The sequence below is a fragment of the Squalius cephalus genome (genome assembly GCF_949319135.1).
Source record: "Squalius cephalus genome assembly, chromosome: 21".
NCBI lineage: Eukaryota > Metazoa > Chordata > Actinopteri > Cypriniformes > Leuciscidae > Squalius > Squalius cephalus.
This window is the reverse complement of record NC_137142.1, coordinates 27,179,465-27,203,426: the sequence shown is the minus strand read 5'-3', so window position 1 is coordinate 27,203,426 and position 23,962 is coordinate 27,179,465. Positions and strand designations below refer to the sequence as shown.

Genomic DNA, 23,962 nt, shown 5'->3' with positions numbered 1-23,962 from the left:
CCAAATTTTTAAACTGTGGTCTATATCACATTTGAGAATAATTGGAATTGGGGGCTTTGGCTTGCAGTGTGAACGTAGCCTAAAATAGGGGAAAGAATATGCAAAAGAATAGATTAGAAACATCTCCAGGTCAAAGCGTGATAATGGTCACTCATATTTTGAATACGCTGTTTCTTAATGACATTTATGTCACTCTCTGTGTCACAATGCAAATATAGCATTCACACACACAGTCTATATTTCACCTGCCTCTTAGGCACTGCAAGTGTCAGGGACATAAAGCGAATTAAAGCAGATTAAAGGGCACTCTGGCCTCAATGTGTGTCCAACAAAAGGGACAATAATTGTCCATCCTATTCATCAATCCCTGACAGTGATCAAAAGGACAGAGACGACCAAACACCTGCCATGTTCAATGTAGCTTGAACATGATGATGCATGACGCTAGCAACAGCAAGGTCATGGGTTTGATTCCCAAGGAATGCATGACTTTTTACAGCTTGAAGTCAGTATCTGCCAATTGCGTAAATCTTAATCAAATTGTATTCATTTATGCAACAAATATTTAAACTTGCTTTAAAAATAAAAAGCTTTGAAATGCTATAAATGTAAAAATATATTTTGACTCTAAACAGATGGTTTGATGTACATTCTGCCAACATCCCAAATGTGGGTCTGGATCAAGCACCCAGTGCCAGAATCTCTCTTTACCCCACTATGAGGAGCCATGGGATATAAACAGGCCTAGGGTAGGGTATGCATGATGCAGTCATAACAACCAGTGCATCAGAAATGAAACCTTGAACTCGTCCCACTGGCCAGTGAGAAACAATGGCTGCTATGTGTGCAAAGGGTGGGTACCGTCTCCAGGGAGAGATGAAGGGAGCCTGATGTAAGTTGAAAGAAATGTGGGTATTGTATCTGCAAGAGGGTGAGCGCATTGTTTTGAACCCACCTTAGAGCAGAACGCAGGCTGTATATATGGCCAAGGCTGGGCTGGGACGTGTGTGTACCTTTTTGAAGGTGGGGCAGGCAGGGACACTAAGTGAAGGCCAGGAAAAGGATGTGTGTGGTAGGCTTCAATTTGACACACAAAAGTGTTCGATTACATATTACAGATACACATACAAGGTTATAAATAGCTTCAGTTGTTGCAGGCCCCAGAGATTAGCGTTTAAGCAGGGTTTGGCATCCTTAAAGATGTTATCACCATGTGACAAATCCACTGCTGAGTTGATAACCTTACACACACAAACACACTTCTCTTCCAGGCTGCTTTTGTCTGAAGATGTTTGTTGCCAGCATGTTTCACTGAATAGACCAATATGAATGACAGACCATACAAATAACCCACCAACGGAACGGAAGTAGCTTATAAATATTTTAATGTGTTATTTTGTCATAAATACACCATATATATTAGAAAAAAAGCATCAGTCACAGGAGAAAACACGAGTTACAGTAGTTTTGTGCAAACAACACTTAAATTTAGATTTTTCACAAACTTTTGTTTAACCCCTTTAAACAAAAACAAAAAAAAAAGTTATTTAAGAACTTTTGGCACTTTTCAAGTAGAACCAACTGAAATATTGTTCATTTAAGAAGATATCAAAGATATCATGAACTCCGAGCACTGGATATTCTGAAACTGAGGTAAAGATTGGTGAATCTATTTGAATTCCACATTTTCCCTCCGAGTCAAAAAGGTCCAATGTTTTCCCATAACGCCAACACAAGACCTTATGGGTGCATGTGTAGCTTTGTGCAAATAACGTTTAGCTAATAATACCTATTTTTAGCTATTTCAATTTTCAGGCTTGTCCCCTGCCAGCCAGCAGCAACTGGAAATTATTTAGCCCTTTAGCTTGTCCTAATTCTACTGTGGCCCTCGAAGCACAGCACATCATCCACAAAATAATGCACCAAATGTAGGCCGGTTGTGAAAGATGTTTGAAATAAAACTTCTATGCTGGTGTTACCTACTCTACTAGATACCTGAGAACACGAGACATGTGCTGTCTGAATTACCAGCTTCTGGTTGGTTATTAAAAAAACTGATCAGATTTAGGGACAAGATAAAAGTTTTGGTCAGGACTCAGGAACAAGCCTTCAGTGAACATTGAAAGTCTGAATATTTATCTAATAAAAAGTGCTTTTCTTTAACCTTTTGGAAAACCCAGGCCGGTTTGTGTTAAGCAAATCAAAACAAAAAAGACATAAATCTATCCCTCCTATCTGAATAGCATTGAAGCCACTAATTTAAGATTATCCTTGACATTAATGTCAAAAATCTTTCCACCAAACTCTGTTTTATTCCTCTAACTTCAGCTCGATGAGCACAGCTGTGCGGGCCAGAGGGGGTTCAAGCCCACAATACCAGGAAGTGCCTCTGGAGGGCCTCACTAGAGTCGTCTGTGAGGAGCAAACGCCAGATTCTTAGTGTTCATATATGACAAAAAGCTTCTAAATCCATCAGCCAAAGTCTAAGACAAGAATTTTTCTTTGACTTGAGTTTTCCACGGTGGCCCTCCAGTGCCTTCCTGTTACTCAGCAGACCCTTACTGGCCCTTTACACTAACATAGACAAACAATTCTTCTATCCTTTCACCAACACTGGTGCTTGGCTCTGCCTGGGGATGCCCCTGCTCTCTGCCAAGACTCTGCAGCGGCAGCCAAATATCTGTCACAGGAGAGAATCTGCTTCGCCTGAGGAATACTATCATCTGGCTCCAATTTAATTGATTTCACAGCATTAGAAAAATAGAATTTGCGAAGATAAATCATGTTTTTCCAATATGAAAAATAGATCGAACTCTAGCAATTTCTTTCTTGGTTGTTCCAGTTTGGTGAAAGGCATTTCTGTTAATTGATAAGACATCTTAACACATGCGGATAGTATGTGCTAAAAATGGCCGCTACTTCGAACTACACATTATATAAGTGTTTCGTAGCCCTGTACCCTTTAAGGACAGCTGCCGCGTAGAACCCGACTAATGGCAACACCACGAGCTAAATGAGCGTGTGTGTGTGAGCGCGGCACATCGGTGATTGTGTTTCAGCACTCGTGAAGTGACAGGTTACCTCTGAGGCTCTGTCACCTATTAGCGAGTAGTCGGATTCTCTTTGCTTTTCGGTTTAGCGCAGATCTACACCTCAGCAACGTCCTTTCAGAGTTTGTTCACAACAGGGCGGCCTTGAGTAAAACTGCACTTGCATACTGACAAAGTACAGAAGTGTCAAGAGACATAAAAGGCAAAGTTACTATATTATAAATCTCAAAAGGAACACAAAAAAAAAGCTCATAGCAACATTAGCACTATGTAGCTCATAAATCTCCACAGTAACTCTGACCAAAAAGTGAATATGGCTTGGTGAAAGAGCTGCTAACCATGTAGTGTATTAACACCGGTACAGTATATTGCAGCACAGAAGAGACCAGCAGTGTCCGAGTTTCTTTGGAAGTGCATCTCTCTGCTCTTTTAGTGGCGCCGTAATCGTTTAAAAAAGCATTACTTTTAAGGCTTGTCTTACAGACAAAAGGTCAAATGTGTGTGTATACACATGTAAAAGACACTGCTGCTCTCCTGCTGTGAGTGATTAGTCAAAGTAAACATGCATAGAATGACACACACCCCAGGATAGAGCTAAAATATGACCGTAATACTGAACGGTACAGATCTAGTACAGTACAGGGGTGATATATGCACACTAATTCTGCTTCTGCCATGCCTTTGTACCAGCGCACACTTGGCAAGCAAAGGTTTAACACACCAAACCAATTCCTGGTGCTATACGAACCCAACATCAAATAGTCAATCTGTTTAAGAACACATTAGAACTCCTAATAATAAATCCTCCATCAACCCCTGATATCCTAACCCTCCCAAAATGGGGTGACTTGAAGCACCGCTGTGTCAGTTAATCGCTTCAGAACGGCTGAAAAGAGAAGTGCAGCACATGAGAGATCCTCAGCTCTGCTCTTCACAGCAGGGGTCGATAGATTGACAGAGGCTGACCGAGGGCAGGTGCAGTGCACCTGCCTTTCCAGATGCACATGGCTGGAAATGAGCCTTCTGTTTGATCACTTTCAGCCTCACTGACAAACTTCATTACGATTCAGCTCAATATGTCTGCTAGGCACTGGAATTACAGTAGGACAACCTTCACTGCAGGGAGCTTCACCACTACAGCATGCGCGCTGCAAAGAGCGTAACGATCTGGAAATCCTTTATATATGAGCTCATTTCTATTTCTTATATATCTAATTTCTGTTCAACTTTCATTTGGTAATACAGAGAAAATTTATTTTCTTAACAGGATTGTTTTGACACATCTGTGAGCCCTTTACACAGGCTTTCGCATTGCTGCTTTGCACAACAGCGTTTCAGCTTTCTCAGGGTGCTAGTATTATTTACTGTCATGGTATGCTGGGTAAAGGATCTCTCATTAGGCTGTGATATTTCTCCCTGACTGTGAGCTAAATCCTCCTCATCCCTCAACAGCAAATCCCTCATTCTAACTTGTGAAATGGACGGTTTTGTGTGGGTAATTGGATAGTGGACGTTAGTGATTGTAAAGTGACCCCCCTCCCTCTCCCCGGAAAGTGAATTTGTCAGATGAGGGGATTAGGGGTCGAAGAGGTCAGCGTGTGGCTGCAGGTCCACCTCTCTGTTGAAGCGCTCAATCTCTTTATTGGCGTCGTGCACGTATTGATCAATGAACTGATCCATCACTGAATACACACATGTAAGGAATCAACATGTGATGGCAACACAACACACAGCATCACACGAACACATTAGTTCTGTCAAACACAGTAATATTCAATACTGTCGATATTCGATATTAGTTTTAACGCTGTCGATTACAGCTCACAATAATTTGAACTGATGCCTCAGTCTGTATAAATGCATTACAGTAATACGCTTAAAATGAAAGCTTAGCTGTATGCTAACTCCTGATTAAACATTTAGCCTTCTTATCGGATAAAAATTATTATCTGTGGTTCTCGACAGCATGCTTCTATTGCAGTGTGTAGACATTAAAATAAAATTAAAGTTTGTGGTCAGTAAGATTTTTTACATTTTTCTCTTATGGTCACCAGGGCTGCATCTATTTGATCAAAAATACAATAAAAAATATTGTGCAATAAGTAAAATACTGTGAAATATTTTTACATTACTCCATTCTTCAGAGTCACATGATTCTTCAGATATTATTTTAATATGCTGATTTCTTATTATTTGATGAATAGAAAGTTCAAAAGAATAGCATTTATTTGAAATATTTTGAAACATTATTATAAAGGTCCTTGTCAATTTTGACCAATTTAATGCATCCTTGCTGAATGTTTGTTTATTTGTAATGCCATGCCAGCTTCTGTGGCTATTTTATCGCGAGAATGGTGAAGCCTTAAATTGAAAGGTGTTTACAATTTATTTTTGCTAAAAACTCTAAAACTATATCTGGTTTAACTTTGTTCAACTTTTCAAAAGAGATAACCGAGTAAAATCTTACTGACCCTAAACTTTTGTACAGTAGAGTAACCAAGAAAATTTCACCACCATGAAATTTACATTTTTAACCTAGTTAACAAGTTACCAGAATTAAAAGATACGAGGATGGAAGTTTTGCTTTTCTCCAAAGAAACTGACAAAGTGATGACCATTGTAGAAGTAACCAGAAGGGAGAGGATCCAGGTGCCTTTTCATCTAGAGACATAAAATGAGTACTTAAGTATTTAAACCACCGTAGCAGCATCCGCTTTGGTGACGTACAAAGGCGTGCAAGAGTGTGTATACTCACGTGAATGTATTTGATCTCCTGTGGAGTGAGCGTCCTCTGATTTTTCTTGATTTTCTTTAGCACTTTCTGTGAAACACAAACACACTGATATTTTCAGGCCCTAACCCTCGCATGATTGCATAAAATCTCTATCTCTCTTTATCTCTATATAATGCTACTAATGTAGTTGCTCTCAGCAAACATTTTACTGTTTGAACTCACAAAATTAGGGCAGAAAATTTGAAAGAAGGCTGCGGATTCCACCTGGTCCAACCTATGAGAATTTACCTGTTTGGCACAATGCCGGAGCCAGTCTTTCAGCCCCTCCTGGGTGAGCCCCACTCCGTGAAACATTAGATAACAGTTGTTTGTTGTCCGCGGGCCATGGTGAGTCCCCTGATCGGGGGCAATGGTCACATTCCCACTGATAGAGTTACAGTTTACCTCCATCTGTCTGTCATTGTCTGCAGTGAAAACAGACACCAAATGCAGTCAGATACACACACACACGCACACACACTGAGTCCAACATGCTGCACACTAATTTATCAAGCATGTCATCAGACGGAGCTATGTCTAGCATGGCGTGCCAACAGCCATCCATCCCATCAATCACTCCTCTGCAGTGTGGACTACAACTCTGCACTCTACAAACAAGCAAGGAGTCAAACTTGAAAACAACTGAACGCAATGCACTGAATGTTAAGAAAATGTTACAAAAACTTACAGGGATCTGTAAAAAAAACAAAACAAAACAAAACCCACAACAAATCAAACGTAAGCACAAAAAAAAAAAATTATATATTAATATTCAAAAGATTTTCATAACAAAAACACAGATGATTAATGGGAATAAGTAGGCATCACAGATGGTGTTCGGACCGTACGGGTCCTAAATGAACTACACTATCTAGCGTGCTGTAACTCAGGCACTATTAAATCACTCAACTCTCTCCATTCTGTCAATCTGCCCACTCTCTCCATGCAACTACACCACAGATTCAAAGGAACAGAGGACAGTCACAAAAAAACCCTCCAAAAAACGTGACCACAGGAAGAAACGACTGAGAAAAAAAAAGTGAGAATAGATGTGTGCAGGCCACATCACTTTGAGGATTCAGAGGTGAGAGTCCTACCGTGTGGCGTTACCCCACAGGCCCCCTGCCTACTACTTCTCATAGGAAAATCATACATTAACTACACAGACAAAACCAGAGCAAATGACATCCTGGAATCAAACAATATATATTTATAAACAATCTTAGTTGATTCTTGACTATGTCAACTGTATTTCCCATAAAACAAATGCAGATCTAGCAGTAGATGATGAAAACAGATTGCCCTACCAGAGAACAGCACTTTCCCACTGATGTGATAGATGTTTCCTGTGAAAGGGCTAGGTTTGAGAGAGGACTTCAGAGCTGAGAAAAGAAACCGAGACAGAGAAAAAGTGAGTTGTTTTTACTTTAAGTAAAATAAATTATTTTAAAGTGAATATGCCATTAAATGCACATTTTACGTCTCTTTTCAATGCATTAATGTGCATTATGCGAGAATTCAGACCATCTCAAGAGATTCTGCTTGTAACTGCAACTGACCCAATTTACAGTCTTAATCTTTAAATAAATAAATAAATACATTTTGTGCAAAATGAAAATTTTAGGGTTTTATCCAGACCACCTTACAATGCTGTGTGAAGAATTTAGGAAATAATAAAATAAATATTTTACTTATTATTATTTATGTCATTCTACTCTGTGCCAGTGATAATTTAGTATTATTTATATACGGTAGCATTAAATAATATATTGAATTAGCTGCTATTTTTAACATTTCAGTTTTCATTTAAATTTTTGTTTATGTTTTAATAATGTTCATGTTTTAGTAATGTTTACTGTATATGCTTTTGCTTTTTGTAGTATACGTTTACTCTATAGTTTTTGCTTATGTTTTTTTATATATTTCTATTTAAGTTTTAGTAGTAGTAATTTAATTCAAATAAGAAATTTAATATATTTCAGTTAGTTGCTAAGGCAATCAATTTCCAATTTTCGTTTATTTCATTTTTATTTTTAATCGAACATTTATATTTTATTTTATTTCAGTGGTCTTTTTTTAGTTAATAACAACAGTGCTCTGTGCAATAGTTATTTACTAAGTAAATAAATAAATAAATAAATAAATCAAACATTGTATTTAGGTGTGATTCAATTAAGGTATGTATGTGTATTAAGTTACACTACAAGTGAAATGAACAAAAAAGACAATTAAATTGCTAATTATTTGTAATACAAATAATCAACAAACCAGAATGTCATGATTGTGACAGTCTTATTGATGATGCTAAATAAATACACAAAAGGATGCTTACCTTTGCAGCGCTGCAGAAATAACACTCTCTCTAATGGACGACTGAACTCAATGCGATGCTGAGAAATGGACAAAGTTCCACTTCCAGACACAAAACGGCCCTCCCACCTGAAACAATACACAGTACATACAAGTGGATGTTTAACTATACTGGACTATACTAAGAAGAGGAGAGAACAAGACTATTACCAGCCAGGATACAGAAGGTATCGTGCATTGATCATATGAGACTGTGAGAAACTGCTGACATCCAGAATAAGACTTATATCTTCAGTCCTATAATACAAAAAAACATTCAAAATTACCATTACATTTAAGTGAGAGTGTATGTTAGAGGAATTATCATTGTACAAACCTTCGAACCACCCCTTTTCCTGCTAAGATAAATGCAGTTCTGGGATTGGCTGCACGGATCAGCTGCTGCATGTGTTTGAGAAGCGGGTGCTTCTGCTCAGTAGTCAAACCCGTGAAGACAACATTGCTGACAACACCTAAAACAAACTCATATAAGGAATCATATAACAGACGTTTTATCCAAAACCACTTACAGCGCACTTATTACAGGGGCAATTCCCCTTAAGTGCTGAGGTTAAATGAGGCTGCTTTAATTAAGGGCACATTGGTGATGCCTCACTGTCTTCAAACACTACAGTACAGCTTGATTGATATTGTTCATATCAGACGAAAATGATCAGGGACGTTGTTAAAAATAACGCTTGTTTCTAATCATGGGATTCTTCAGAGGAATATGCAGACATACGCAGTTTTTCCACCGTCGGGCCAAACCATTCTCTTCGCTTAACCATTCCATTCCGTGCTGTTCAGGACCAGCCGGCACGGATATGGTTTCATTTTCCACTGTGGGGCTGATAACAGAGCTCTTTGGAATGCAATACAAATGTGTCAGTCATTGCCTTGGTAACACAAGAGTTTACAAATGATATGAGATGTAAATAGGGACTGCGTTATGGAGGATATTTACGGATATTTCTTTTAATTTTATTCATTTGTGTTTACGTAGCTCAAATAGCATGCTTAGCCAGCTACAGAGAAACTGGTAGCCAGGCAACAGACAAGTGACAAATCCTGAGTTGCAAAGTCACTAAACGCATTCTACCAGCATGGTTCTGGTACGAGAACAGTTTCTAATCATGCCATACCAGGCTCAAGTGGAAATACAACTGGAACTGTTCCTTACCATTCTTAGAACCGTTTGGCCTGACGGAGGAAAAACGGCTATAGAAAGTCGCATTGTTTATTTGTAAATATGCCCAGGCAGTCTCATTTTAATCTTTCAAGTTTTTTATAATAGGTTTCATAGTACAAAGAACATTCTATCTCTAAAGATCCAAGAAAAAATTTCTTCCACATGAAATGACCCCACACCAGAAACAGATCTGATCATCTGTTCTATAACATGCACACATACTCTCACCATATTGAGAGAAACTCACCCTGACTGCACTGTTCCAGGAGTTTGGGGAAGAGAAGCCTATGAAGAGCAGTTTCAGAGAGCTTCAGACATGACATCAACCAACGGAAATTACAGTGTGTTAACAGGCTCTTTAGTGACTTGTATTATAATTGCATAATGACATATAATTCTTATTACAGCATTTACAATATGAATGTGGAAATACTCTTGCCTGTGTTTGATGAAGGATGTGAGTGGGTTGACACAGGCTGAGACGGCACCCACTGTCACTTGGCTGTGAACCTGTGGGTCTGGATGAGCCGTGATTGCCTGGATTACATCCAGCACATCAGTGTACCTAAAACACATAACCACACAAACTCATGTCATAAAAACAATGATCAGTTAATTTAATTGTTTCTCAATACATAGTGAGCGACTTAAATAAATGTGATCCTCAATAGCCGCTTTCCGACCGGAGGAACCTTTTCACAGTTCCTAGAACTATTGGCTAAAGTACCCGGATGTCGGCGTGTTCACACCGCAGGAACTAGGAACGATTTTAGTTCTAGGAACTCCATTTGTAGGAACTAATTTAGGTCCTACTTCAGAGTAGGGTCTAAACCAGCACTATAGGAACTATCCGTGACGTTAGTGTACGCTGATTGACCGAACGCACGCGGAACACCAGTACCCGCCATTTTTAAAACAGCTAGAATGTAAACACACAGATTATAGCCTATATATTTACTCCATAAACTAACTATACAAAGTTTAAACATGGAAAACAGTGATAGATGGGTCTCTAAACCTTTATGCTGAAGAGAAAATCCAACACAACTTTGAGGGGACCAAGCCATATGATTATGTTTATCTGCCCAGCTAGCAACACTGGACATCAACCACAAGGCATAGGCTAATAACCTTTTTTCACATAATGTCTACTTTTTATAACAGTTCTATCTGATAAGATATTAAACAGTACTGTTAGACAGATCGCTAACAAATAAACACAGAGAATGCGAGCATTGTTTGCTCTGGCGGTCTCAGCGCCGCCAAAATAAAGGTCCGTCGCGCCGTCAAAATAAAAGTCACCGTGCTTGCGTCACTCCCTTACCCCTCCTACCAGTTCCTATGGCCACTTGGCCAGTGCGAACGCAAACAGCAAAACCGAGTTTGGGGGAGAGTAGTTCTTAGAACTGTTTAGAAGTGGACAGTTCCTATAACTAAGTTCCTAGAACTACTTGGTCGGAAAGCGGCTATTGCGCACATCAAAAGGTTCTGAGCCAGTGTTCATGTCTATCTTACCCAGGTATAAGCAGCAGAACTCTGGATGAGTTCAGATCTGTGTCCCTCTGTTTGGCCAGAAGACTGCTCAGGAACCGCTGAAGGTGTGATGCACTGAAATCCTCAGAGCCCTCCAGAGAAGGGCAAAACACCTCCCACCTAACAATCAAACAGTACTCAGTTTAAGAGAATAAAGATAGTAATTTGTGCACCATGATCTGTGACTTTCTGAATTCAGTGGAAAGTATTTTAATTTCCAACCTTCTACTTAAAGAGTGCAGCAGAACACAAAGTACAAATTGCAATTAGGTTTAAATCATCTTCCAATGGTAGTACAGCAAAACATATTAAAGTCATAAATATCGCTCAATAGGAATCTCCCACATCCATACATACATATGTATCCATATAATACATAAATGTATTAGTATAGTTATAATGATAGTTCATGGCATCTTGATTGATCTCTCACCTGGTGCTATTTTGATTCACTTCCATCAAAAAATCACACAGATTCTTCTTATGACTGCCCGGCAAGCCTGAAATGATAGTGAGGACCACCTACACACACAAACACATTTATCTATTATTATTCATATGGTCTGTTTCTTCCAGCATGACCTGTCGGTTAGATTATGTATGACTGTGTTCCGTGTATACAAATGCACTTCACCTTTTTGTTGGATTCAGGTATGGTGTTTTCAGGCACGGTGTCTGAAAACACAGTAGACAAGTGGTCGCTACAGACAGACTCTTCTCCCACGCTACTGCTGATGGCAAAATGCTGTAGAAACCTGAACACCAATGTACATAAGAAAAGCAACAAACTTAATGTAAATCAATAAGAAAAAATAAAATAAAATAATATATATATATAATATACACACAATACACTAGACCACGTTGCTCGCGAGCTACCAGTAGCTCGTGGCCTGATTGGAGGTAGCTCGCCAAGGGGCCGTTCACATATCGCGTCTTTTGCGCTCAAGTTCGTTCAAATGTAGGCATGCGGCAAGTGCACTCATAATTGAAGCGACGCGCTCATTTTTTCCAGGCGCAACTTTTCAGAATGCAACAAACGCACCGCAGGTCATATGACAAGAACCAACCAATCAGCTTCACCCTCTCCGTAACAACATTGAAAGCTCAGTCAACATGAAGGATGGGGGTGCACCCAAACACTACAGGTGTTTTTCTCTTCTCCATTAATAAATCTTGTAGCAAAGCTACAGCAAGCATTTTTCGGTGGTGGAAATCTTTGTCGTTGTGGAGAGCGCAGTGCATGGTTGCATAGTAAGGACAGACGCCACGGGCAAATCGAACCGAATCTTACTATTAATAATAAAAGATAAGCTAATCATGTGCATTGTAAATGTCAGTAATTTATCTTTTTTGACTCATTCTTTTTTATAAAAAATGATTTAAAGGCTGAAATATGTGAGGTTTATCTTTTTATAAAACCTTTTTTGTCAAAACTTGATTTGAACTTGATGCATGTTAGTAGATAACGTTGCAAGACACTCTTTTAAAATCTGGCTATCATTTTTAATGTTATTATTTTAATGTTTATATAAACAAAAAGTGCATATTGATGTTAATTTTATTTGTTATTTGCTGGTTTTCGACATAAAACTTGGTGAATTGATTTCATTGTGTAGTATTTATACTTTTTGAACAGGATTCTGTGATAACCGTGATCATTTTTGTCACTATAACCATGAAATGAAATGTTCATGCCATTTCATCTCTAGTTATGATCAACTAAAAAATAATCTCGGATTCTGTTCTTTTCTCTGACATTTAAGGGTGACATATTTAGGCCTACAAAAACTCTTTTAGGTCTAAAACAGTTTTGATAATTGTTAATATGAGAGTTATGAGACATTATTTAAGAGATTTAAGTATTGTATTACATGAGTAGCTCTCGGCCACTTTCCTTTTTAAAAAGTAGCTCTCAAATGAAAAAAGGTTGGAGACCCCTGCACTAGACAATTTTAAATGTAAGTTGATTAAGATGATATAATTTATAATGAAAAAGAAAAATATATTAACCTACATTAAATAATGCAAAATAGACAGATTTTTGGACCAAGCAATTGGCAAAATGTCTTGTGACTTGTCATAGTCATGGCTTGTTAGGTCAAAAGTTCAGATTAACAAGAAATAAGTTGATTTATAGCTTGACATTCTGCCACATCATTCCTGGATAGTACTAGGTCTATTTGTGTACATGTTTGTGTGTGTGTGTTACCTGTCCTGCTCTGGCAGCTGTGGATAAGCATTCTTCTGAACAGCTCTGTGGCTGTTTGCCGCTGGAGAATGTGTTTCATGAAGCTTAAACAGCCTGAAGTACCTGAGAGAAAACACGTCATCGGATACCATCATATGCTACATCATGATACCTCTGGGCTCAAGCACAAAATAAGATCTTAACAAATCAGGCTCTATGCTGTTGGCTGAGCTAATGCAGAATGAAGTGTTATCTCACATGCTCTTGTGCTCAGGGCTCAGCTGATCATGGAGGACGTGCTGCACTCTCAGTCCAGAGTCTGACTTATGCCAAGCTGGCAGAACCTGCAAATCATATCACGACTCATTTACAACCAAACACTAAACAGAATACAACAACTCTGCAGGACAACAGAAACCTAAATGTTCCACCTGCATATGTATGTGTGTGTGTGTGAGCACCTGTGAATAGAAGCTTTTGTAGCTCTTGGTTCTGGGAAGTACAGCGATGGCCAGAGAGAGCTCAGTGCTGTGTAAAGAGAATGGAAGGTGTCGAAGCAGAGAGGTCTGATACTCTATGAACAGCACTGAAATATCAGACAGAGAGCCCTGTGAGGGAAAAAAAACATTATATACATTTAGTCAATATAAACACATCACTGATAATATATGCATATCATTCAAAAGTAGAAAATTTATGTTTTTGATTAGTCTCATATTCTTACAAAGGCTACATTATTTTTATTTGATAAAATGAAGACAATAGAATTCTGAAATGTTATTACAATCTAAAATAGCTGTTTTCTATTTTAATATATTTTAAAATGTAATTTATTCCTGTGATGGTAAAGCTGAAAATTTTAATAGAAATTGTAAATGTCACTTTTGATCAAGTTGCATCCTTCTGACCCCATATATCATGAATGAGAACATTGCTCACCCCATCATAGAGTTTAATTGTGTTGATGTGACTCATAGGAAGTGTGATGGAGCCATAATGTGGATGTACAAACAGGATACCCTCAGAGAAAAACACCAGCTTCCCTACAAGACAATAAAAACATTACAAAAGCATTATTGCCTGTTCACAAGGACTACTTGAATCGATGACCTTCCAATAGAGGTGAAATCTGACCTTCCTCCGGTGTAGAGAGCAGGCTGTTGGAGAACATGTAGGCAGAGTCTCTCACTGTAAGAGGAATGCCCAAACACGTACCATCCTCTTCCTGTTTTTACACACACAGATATTAAAGCATATACAGGAGTTAGAACAGCATGAGGGAGGAGCTTCAATGTTTTGCCAAACCACTGTATTGTGAAACTTCACCTTCAGCAGATGCTGAGCCTGTTCAGACATTCGCACATCAGCCTCATCGACCTATAACACACAGAAGCTCAGCATTTAATCAAAAAATATCTCTGCACATGTAGAGAGAGAAAATGAGTGCACTATACCAGCCAGCAGACATAGCGAGGAACTGAGGAAGTGAGCACAGTGAAACAGCTATCAGAGGAAAGGGCGCCATCTGCAGAAGAAGAGATGCCTTGCAGTCACAAGTCCAGTTTTTCAGCACTTAAAGGAACATGCCGATTTTTTGTGACTTTAGCTTATTCACTGTATCCCCCAGAGTTAGATAAGTCCATACATACCCTTTTCATCTCCGTGCGTGCCGTAACTCTGTCTGAAGCACTCACCGCTAGTTGGAGTAAATCACTCTGCAGAAGTAGCAGTGCTTTGCCTTCTGAGAATATATTTCCCAGTATGTATACGGTTAGAAGATGGCTGTGTCTCATGTGACCTTGTTATTTGTACACGCTGTGACTCTACAAATCACAGCATGTAAATAGGAAAATGTTGGCGTTATTTTGTCACTTATTGGGAGCAGTATGCTAGCTGGAGCCATTTACCTCCAGTCTTTGTGCTAAGCTAGGCTAGCGGTGTGTGCGTCAGACAGAGTTACAGCATACACAGAGATGAAAAGGGTATGTATGGACTTATCTAACTCTGGGGGATACGGTGAATAAGCTAAAGTCCCAAAAAGTCGGCGTGTTCCTTTAAAAGGTTAGTTGGTGTAGCATTTTTAAGAAAAAAAAAACTCAGCAATAGTGTTGACTGATGAATTTGCACATGGTTTGTCTTAAAGTACATTAAAAACACCACATAGACATACAAACAACATTCACCTTCATTCAGTCTTTAACTGAATACAGTCACTAAATGGATTCTTACCTCTCTGCTGAATGTAAACGCTGGACTCTAGAAAGGATTCAGAGAAAACTATTGATCCTAGGTTTCCTCCACACTGGGGATCTGGGATATCATACACCATCATGGATGCCTGTGAAGAAGTCAGACATTTTTTGTCAGCTGTACAATGAAAATATTTAGTTAGCCCTACAATGAAAAGCTGCAGCTGGGCTTAAAAAGTTTTTACTCACAGTTTTTACCAGAAAGCGACTGTCCTCATCACTGAGGGGAATGATTCTGTGTAAACGAAGATTGTTTATCTTTTATATCAGTTATGAAATACGAAATAAACCAATTGAAAGAACAGAAAATGGAAAGTGTATAATACAGTGTAACATGTGAAGGGAATAGCTGTGTGTGTATAGAAACTCACGTTCCCTCATTATTGACAGCCTGTATGCTAAACACAGCTTTGGACCTAAATTAAGTAGACAAAGTAGATTCTCAATTCACAATGCAAGCAGAAAATTCTCACATTACATCACTTTTAGTAACCAGTGTCTTATAGCGAAGGCCCACAAGTGATCTGAATGCTCAGAACCCCAGAGAAAGTTAAGCAGATTTGAACGCCAATTGAACGCCAGATTTGAACGCCAACTGGAACGTCTGGCATTTCTACACATTCTCTTGTGTTCCCCTAGTGTTTTTAATAAAATTTTGGATAATTTGATCATACTTCACCTTCGGATAAGAGAATAGTGCTCTCAGCTGTTTAACAGATTTGATAATGTTTAAATCCAATCATAGTATTCATTGCTAAACCAGCTCAGAAAATGCATAAAAAAATAAATAAATAAAGTCTCCTCAGATTTCTTCTGGGCCTTTTTATAGCCACAGAGTGTGATTTCTGTGTGAGTTGCATACCTGAGAGCTCCCTTGTACTGAATCAACCCAAAATTGTCCAAGGCCAGCTGAAACGTTTGTTCTGCTACATCCTTTGCCTTGAAAAAATGTGTACATCATTTAGTATAATAATAACCTGAGGAATATTTCTATACCCATAATGATGGTATCATAAATTGACTGTAATAAAGGCCCATTCACACCAAGAATGAAAACTATAACGATAGCTATATTAGCATCCACACAACCAGAAAACTGCAGCATGTGCTATAAAGTAGGAAAGAATTTGATTGGCTGTTAATGTTTTTTTATCATTATTATATGAATTCTCTCTGAAAGTAGTTCCAGCAATAATTCAACAATATCATTCCTCTGTGTCATTAGTGTTATAGTTGTGGCATGGACACTGTTCTCGTAAGGTGCGATCACATTTACAGTTGTTCAGCGAATATTCATGGGTAAAATCCAGTCATCCTAAGGAATCCATGCGATGTGGAATTTCTTGAGGGTGAAAGATTTCCCCATGCAGACTTTGCAGGGTTTGTCAAAGTTCATCACACACTCACTTTTTGACTAACAGAAAGCTGCTTGGTTTGAAAATTACTTCTGTGTGAGCTGTGCTTCATGCATCGCTACACTTGACAATGAACAATGTACCTTTTTTGCCGCAAAATGCGACCGCACCTTTGGAGTTTTTAAAACTTTATGGTTATAGTTATCGGAAGGCTATTTCTGAAATGAAAAAAAAATTACCCACATTCAAAGATTGCTCTTCCATCTTAAGTTGCCTTTTTATTTTATTGGTAAATAAAATTTACTTTTAATGTAAATCCTACATTAATGTTCGTCACAGTTCTGAGAGTGTAATTTTACCTTTCTATCACTGGAGTTGATAGAGAAACATTTGATTCCTGCCAGTACAGACTGAACGGCAGCTGAGTAGATATGTGAAAGCAGCCTGTAACACAATAGGTCTAAATTTAGTAGCAATCCATTGATCAAAACACGGTACAAAGCACGATTGGAGAACTTACTGGAGATCTGTGCTCTTCTGCTGGGTTTTGTCATTTCCTGTTGGATTAACAAAACCAGCAAACATCACACAGTGCAGAGAAATTGAAAATGATTTCATTAAAGACATCCTCCAGAGGTACACTTACCCAAGTATGGGACATGTGTGCTTCCAAAGAAATAGGTTCGAGCGCAGGCTAGTGGTCCTTTAGGAGCCACACATTGCAGCAGCTGTGAGAGAGATATCAAATCATTGTATGAATAAAAATACATAAAGGAAGGAAAGGAATTCATGTAAGTTGAGGGCCGAGTCATCATGCCGCTGTGTGGCGCTGTCTCACCATGTGTTTTGCAACACCCCCAGCAGGGCTTGTGTTGCGGATATGGTGGCCTTCAGAGGGAAAGGTGAAACAGTAGTTCTCCAGATCTTCCTTAGTAGAGTGACTCCCAAACAAAACGAATGGCTGCCTGCTTTTACTGCAGTACAAACAATGTAAAATGCATCATATGCCTTACAAATAAATAATTCCTCCAGAACGTCTTGGAAATAAGAGCTACTGTATCATATGGAAATACCTCTTGTCTGTGATATTGCTGGAAATAAGACCATGTGAATAATACGTTCTGAAAGGCTGAAAGACACAGAAAATGAGATTAGGCATCATACAATGAATCATCACCACCACATTATTTTCAGTGACTGTTACAGCCACATGAAATGGCTAAAAAACAGACGGGAGCCCTAAATTTGAGTTTGCAGACATTTGTGGAAACTACAATGCCTAAATAGCTTTTTGACATTTGGTTAACAAGTTTTTTTTCCAGCTCATGCAACCTATGTGACTTCACCTGAAAGTAAATAAACCAACTTTGATATTTAATTTTGATTTTAAATTGTTGCAAAATTATGGTAGTGATAATATTACAAACAGTACCTCTGCAACTTGGGCCTCTGACAGCTCCTGCATGGACAGTGCACTCTCAATTTCCATACTGGAGAACAGACAGCTCCACTGTCTTTCGAACAGCTGAAGGTCCTGTGAGAGAATATCACACCCACTCTTGTATAAGAAAAAAATGGGTGCATGGGCATGTAAAAGGTAAACAATCATGCTTCGATCTATGCAAGTGTTTTACCTCATTGAGAAGGCAGTCTAGAGACACTGGGTCCAATCTGCTGTAGATTTGCCAGAGTCTCTGACTTACATCTGTGAGCTACAAGATGCAAGACAAACAATTTTGTTGCAGGACATAATAACAAAAGCTGTCTCAGTTTATATGCCTTTACTTTAGTATCAATCATATTATATAATATACAACTGTTATATATATATATATATAATATACAACTATATATTATGCAAAGTATATACTACCCATGAAGCCATGTATAAGTAATAGAGTAGAAATACAAAACCTTATATTTCATGGTGAAAAACCCTCCAGCCCCGATTCCTTCCAAGGCAAATGCCTGAATGATGGGCCATTTCTCCAACATAAACATGTCAAACTTCTGAACTTGGTCTAAGGAGTATATGAATCAACCATAAATATGATGGGCAAAAGTACAATACTTTTTCAATACCTATATCGGTGTATCACATGCTTACCATGTGAACTGTAGGGGATTCCAATACAATGGCAGTCTTGAACCATGGACACAAAACTTGAGATCTTAAATTCCTCTGCAACCTCTTCATCCTCATACTAAGAGATAAACAGCAAAATAGGTGAAAAAAACCAAAACAACTAATAGGTGATCTGAGATAAATGAACCAGTGGATGAATATGAGTGTGTGACAGACCGTCAACATTGGAAATATATGATCAGATATTTGATTGTTTAAATGCTATTACCCCTCTTTATTTACATTTAGATGTCTTTCTCACTTAAACTTAATATTTAAGAACACTAATAACAGTTAAATGTAATCTCTAGCAAATCTCACAATATATATATATTATATATATATATAATAATTTATTTAATATATTTTATCATTTAAATGTGTACGTGTGTGTTTTTATATTTAGACAAAATAGTATTGAATTTTGAATATCTGCCACAATATTGAAAAAAAAAATGTCAGCCTATAGAGAGTATGCGTGTGACGTCACCGTCGGCTGGAGTAACTGCGGTTAGGCCCACTGTGGCAGCATTTGTTTTCAGCGTGAATGCCGCGAAAAATACACAAAACACATCTAAAATGGGAAAAAGCTTTGTGATTGACTGTACAACTAGATTTGACATGAAATCTGAGGTATATTTTTTACAGACTGCCGAAAGCTACAGAAAAGAGAATATGTTGAATTTAGGGATAAATTCATACCCTATATATTGTATTGTTATACACTGTATTGACAACTCGTCAATATTTAACATCTTATATTCCGCATAATTGGACGTTTTTAAATAAACACTATATATATATATATATATATATGTATATATGTATATATATATATATATATATATATATATATATATATATATATATATATATATATATATATGTGTGTGTGTGTGTGTGTGTGTGTGTGTGTATGTATATATGTAAATAAATAAATATATAACATTGTTATTGATGAAGTGATCACCTGTATTTAGACCTACCTATATTGTATTTATATAAAGCATTCACAAGCAAATTTGCTTTATGTATTTCCCCGGCGTTAAAATCAGGCACATATAAATGACAGGAAACACGATTCCTGGCTGCATGTCAATATCTATGGATCACTGGATCTTTGGTAAGTTGTAAGGAACACTATATCGAGTCCAACCTTTAGTTTAAACTAATAATCGTTTGTTTTACTCGCGTTTTCACAGTTTCCCCTATTAAATCCAGTCACGCAGCAGGCTCTTTTTCCACTCAGTCTGGATGAGGGGGACGTGTTCTGGCGGCAAAGTGACGTCAATGCATACCCTCTTATTCTTCCAGCTCAAATTGTAATATAGGTGCATCCCTAGTAAAGATGTGGAAATGATGAAAAGCAGTGCAGTAGAGTAGATCATTACCTCTGTCTCAGTCAGACAATGGAGGTGCAGATTCCTCCAGTGAGATACATAGGGAAGCAAGTACCCATAATTCACTGGGTTGCAGTACAGATGGACACACTCTGTCTTAATAAGGATGATCACATCTAGGAAAAAGCAATCATACAACAGCACAAATTCAAAAAGATGTACAACAAATGTGCTCATTTCTAGTACCAAGAATGACTGACTGCAATTAAATAGCTTATTAGTGAATATTAATGGATGAGAGGTTGCCGTACCATCCAACACTTCCTCTGGGAAGTCCTCTGGGATCTGATCCATGTCAAAATGGTTGTGTTTATACAAGCCACAGAGAAGGTAGCTGGCCAGCTCGCTGCAGCCTTCATTGTAGCGGCTGTCAATACCTGAAAAATCAAACACAAACACAGCATATTACTTACAGGTGGCTCACTGGAGCAAGCCATCTCCACCTGTCTCTTTGGAGTAAAGATTAGGCTACATGAGTGAAAGAGCACAGGTGATATTGATTAATTAACTCACCCAGGGAGCAAAGGATGCCATCTGGAGCTGTTTTAACGTCATCCCTTAGCAGAGCCTGAACCTGCCGTAAGCGGGAGCAGCTGCAAAACAGCATTGCATTACAGTCACCGAACATGGTTCAGGAAATAAAGAAACCCTATACAAAACAATATAATACTGCATTACTCGAAAAAGGAAGGACGGCCTCCTTATAGGACTCATGCAGAAAAATCATTATTCATTCACCCTCATGTCCGTCCAAACCTTTATGCAGCTCTTTTCCATATAAGGACATAAAAGTAATTTAAATGACTCACTCATCCACTATAATCTAAGTGTTCTGAAGCCATGTGATTTATTTGTGTGGAACAGACGGGATTTTATGTGTTTATTAACTGGTAATCTCTTTATACAAGAGCCATTGCATTCATTAAAGATTCTTATACTACAGGGCTGTTGAAATCTTGAATCTGATTGGTTGATGGACGTTCTAAGGTGTGCAATTATTTGTATCAAATATTATGTGTATCAAACCCATGTGAATTCAGAAATTGAGACTACGCCATACTCTTTTGAACATTGGTTTCAAAACATTTTAAAAAAAATCACAGCTGAATGACGTTTATCTGGTGAACTCATAAACGAGTGTCTAAAAGTTTTAATTAATTCAATCAATATTTAATATATGTATAATACAAAAAGGATAATTATAGTTAATTGTTTCCAACTGGCCTAGTTTGCCACGGTCTGCCTAAGAACCCACAAAACAAGCACCTACTCATTAATAAAATATTTATTATGGTATTTAATTATTTGTAGATTATATTTAATAGATCACACTTTCAAGAAAGCATTTGCAATTGGTTTGTGAAAGGAGTCATTGAGTGGTCACTATAAAATTTTCTTGTTTGCTGAGAGAAGATTATTCAGAATGTTTATGGAAATATGTCTCAACTACAAACTAACAGCATAGGATTGGCATCAACAATATGAATATAGAATTTTCATATTTGGGTGAATTACTCCCTTTAACATGATCAAGAACGGTGCTGAAAGTGTCCAGAGGCAACTCTTCTTTAAGAAAGAAAGGCCTTTTATATATATGAGAAGGTTGGTGAAAACAAGACTATGGTCATCCAGCCCCAAATCCACCATATTCATCACTGGCCATATATAAGGCAAAGCTTATGTAGGCTGAAGTACTACAACTGTACAGTATCAGAAATATATTTGTTTTTATGTCTATTTTAAAAACAAATGTGCAGCTAAAATGGATTTAGGAACACGTAATTTTGAGGGAAATTAACGTAACTTAACTTAGATATATTTCGACAATGAATTCAAATATCAATGGTTCTACTGAATGTATCATGTAACGTTAATGACCGAATGAAGAAAGAATCGATTTGACGTTTGATATCAAGACATAGCTAAATCCATATCTTTGGGGTCATATTTAACCAAAACCCAGGCGAACGGATGTTTACAGTCTCCCTGTGCTGTCACCATCTTGGAAACGGAAGAAGTGTCTCAGAGGATCACAAATCAAGCGAGAATAATGACTTCACGCTGAGGGGTGGGCGGGGGCGCTCGATACTTAGCTCAACGACAACTAGGCCTATCTAACGTTACTAGCTAATTACATTTTTATTGAATAACTGGTCATTTTAGCATCTTACTATACTGAAGCTTTCTTTTGACACGATATATTTAAATGGTTGTGGCGCGCGCGGACGGTTGGCCTGCAATCCTCAGCAACCGTCATTTTTAAAATAAAAACATTGTGCCTATAATATAACCGGCACTAAAATAAACGACGGAAAACAATAATTACCTTACGGAAGCGGTCATTACAGGAGATTTGTTTTTCCTTATAGCAGCCATGTTCGTTGTTTGGTATTTAGAATTGAGATTTGTCACTATTTCTATTGCTGTTAGTCTCCATAGTAAGAATACGACTCAGTCACTGTAGGAGAGAACAACAGACTTGTGCGCATAGGAACCGCGCATACCATTTCTTCAAGGAGGGGGGATTCGTCATTTTCAGCTTTGTACAGTGTTACAGTACAGACAATATGCCGTCCCGTGATTGAAATATCAACATTGTTTGTGATAATTATTTATCAGTTTGTCATAAGAATAGTTTTTTAACACAATTATTGCAAAATTAAAACAGTAGAAACACACTGTTGCCGCCTCCTCCGCTGAGGTGAAAGGAAGAAATATTATCAGTGTCTCATGCAATCCGCGAGCAACGTTATTCTTTTTTTATGCGAATAAAAAAATAATTAAACAACAATAATCTTTTAAGTTATTAAAACGGATTTACATATGTGTATAATAATAATCTCAGAAATTCTAAATATTAAAGGAACATCGAAAAAATTAAAATATAAGGTTTTTTTGTATTTTGTTTTTTTATATTAGTTATGTTTAATGCAGGGTTTCTCAAACTCGGTCCTGGAGGGCCACTGTCCTGCACAGTTTAGCTCCAACCCTCATCAAACACACCTGAGAAAGCTAATCAATGTCTTCAGGATCACTAGAAAACAGCTAGGTGTGTTTGATCAGGGTTGAAGCTAAACTGTGCAGGACAGTGGCCCTCCAGGACCGAGTTTGAGAAACCCTGGTTCAATGTTTGTTTTGTTTAATTGTCTTCGATTTGTAATGCCACGTTTGTGTTGTGTGACATTAGCTGTTGAAACAGGCTATAGCCTACTACTGTTATCATGGGGATTCTTGCCATGTTTTTTTTTTTTTTTCATTTTTTTTTTTTTTTCATATCTTTCCTGTGAGAAAGTTTTAGAAATGTCTTAAGCCTTTATTATTATCCAAAACATAGATAAATTCTAGGGCTGGAAAATGAAGAACACATTTCGCAACATTATCGCAAAATTATCAAGCCTCATTTGTGTAGGTCTGAGAGCTGCAAAAATAGAAAAACAGGAACATCGGTAGATGGCTTTGTGTATGATAAGACTTAAGATAAAGACCTGGCAGGCAGTTTGTTGAATTTCCCTTAAACACACACAAAACTCCTGCCAAAAAATAAGAAAACAAAGACACACTCAGACAAACACAAGCCAACTTTCATTTTCCAGTTTAGAGTACCTTTAATTGGCAAGCACAGGCACTTTAGATTATATAAATCTCTTGAGACTGTGTCAGGAGTCAGGACCACGGTAAAGAAAATACTGGATGCTGAACAGACTCTATAGTGCACCTTTGCTTTTACTGTAATTCACTGGAAAGAAAA

At 37.9% G+C, this 23,962-nt stretch overlaps 1 protein-coding gene across 1 annotated transcript; it reads right to left on the bottom strand.

Annotated features, from left to right (window-relative positions):
* Positions 1–1,368: 1,368 nt before the first annotated feature.
* Positions 1,369–22,699, bottom strand: dnaaf9 (dynein axonemal assembly factor 9). The gene is made up of 37 exons (XM_079855296.1): positions 22,541–22,699; positions 20,728–20,807; positions 20,466–20,591; positions 20,206–20,330; positions 18,797–18,893; positions 18,604–18,710; positions 18,324–18,401; positions 18,122–18,223; positions 17,763–17,818; positions 17,528–17,663; positions 17,336–17,417; positions 17,210–17,246; positions 17,049–17,133; positions 16,197–16,273; positions 15,706–15,750; positions 15,524–15,569; positions 15,315–15,423; positions 14,540–14,610; positions 14,412–14,462; positions 14,220–14,310; positions 14,025–14,128; positions 13,547–13,693; positions 13,344–13,429; positions 13,107–13,208; positions 11,529–11,649; positions 11,328–11,416; positions 10,877–11,014; positions 9,801–9,926; positions 9,609–9,646; positions 8,510–8,645; positions 8,344–8,430; positions 8,156–8,262; positions 7,131–7,205; positions 6,073–6,248; positions 5,806–5,871; positions 5,618–5,711; positions 1,369–4,732 (listed from the first exon to the last, which is right to left on the bottom strand). Exons 1-37 carry the CDS (start codon positions 22,588–22,590, stop codon positions 4,626–4,628), a joined length of 3,450 nt encoding a protein of 1,149 aa, XP_079711422.1. The 5' UTR covers positions 22,591–22,699; the 3' UTR covers positions 1,369–4,625.
* Positions 22,700–23,962: the final 1,263 nt, after the last annotated feature.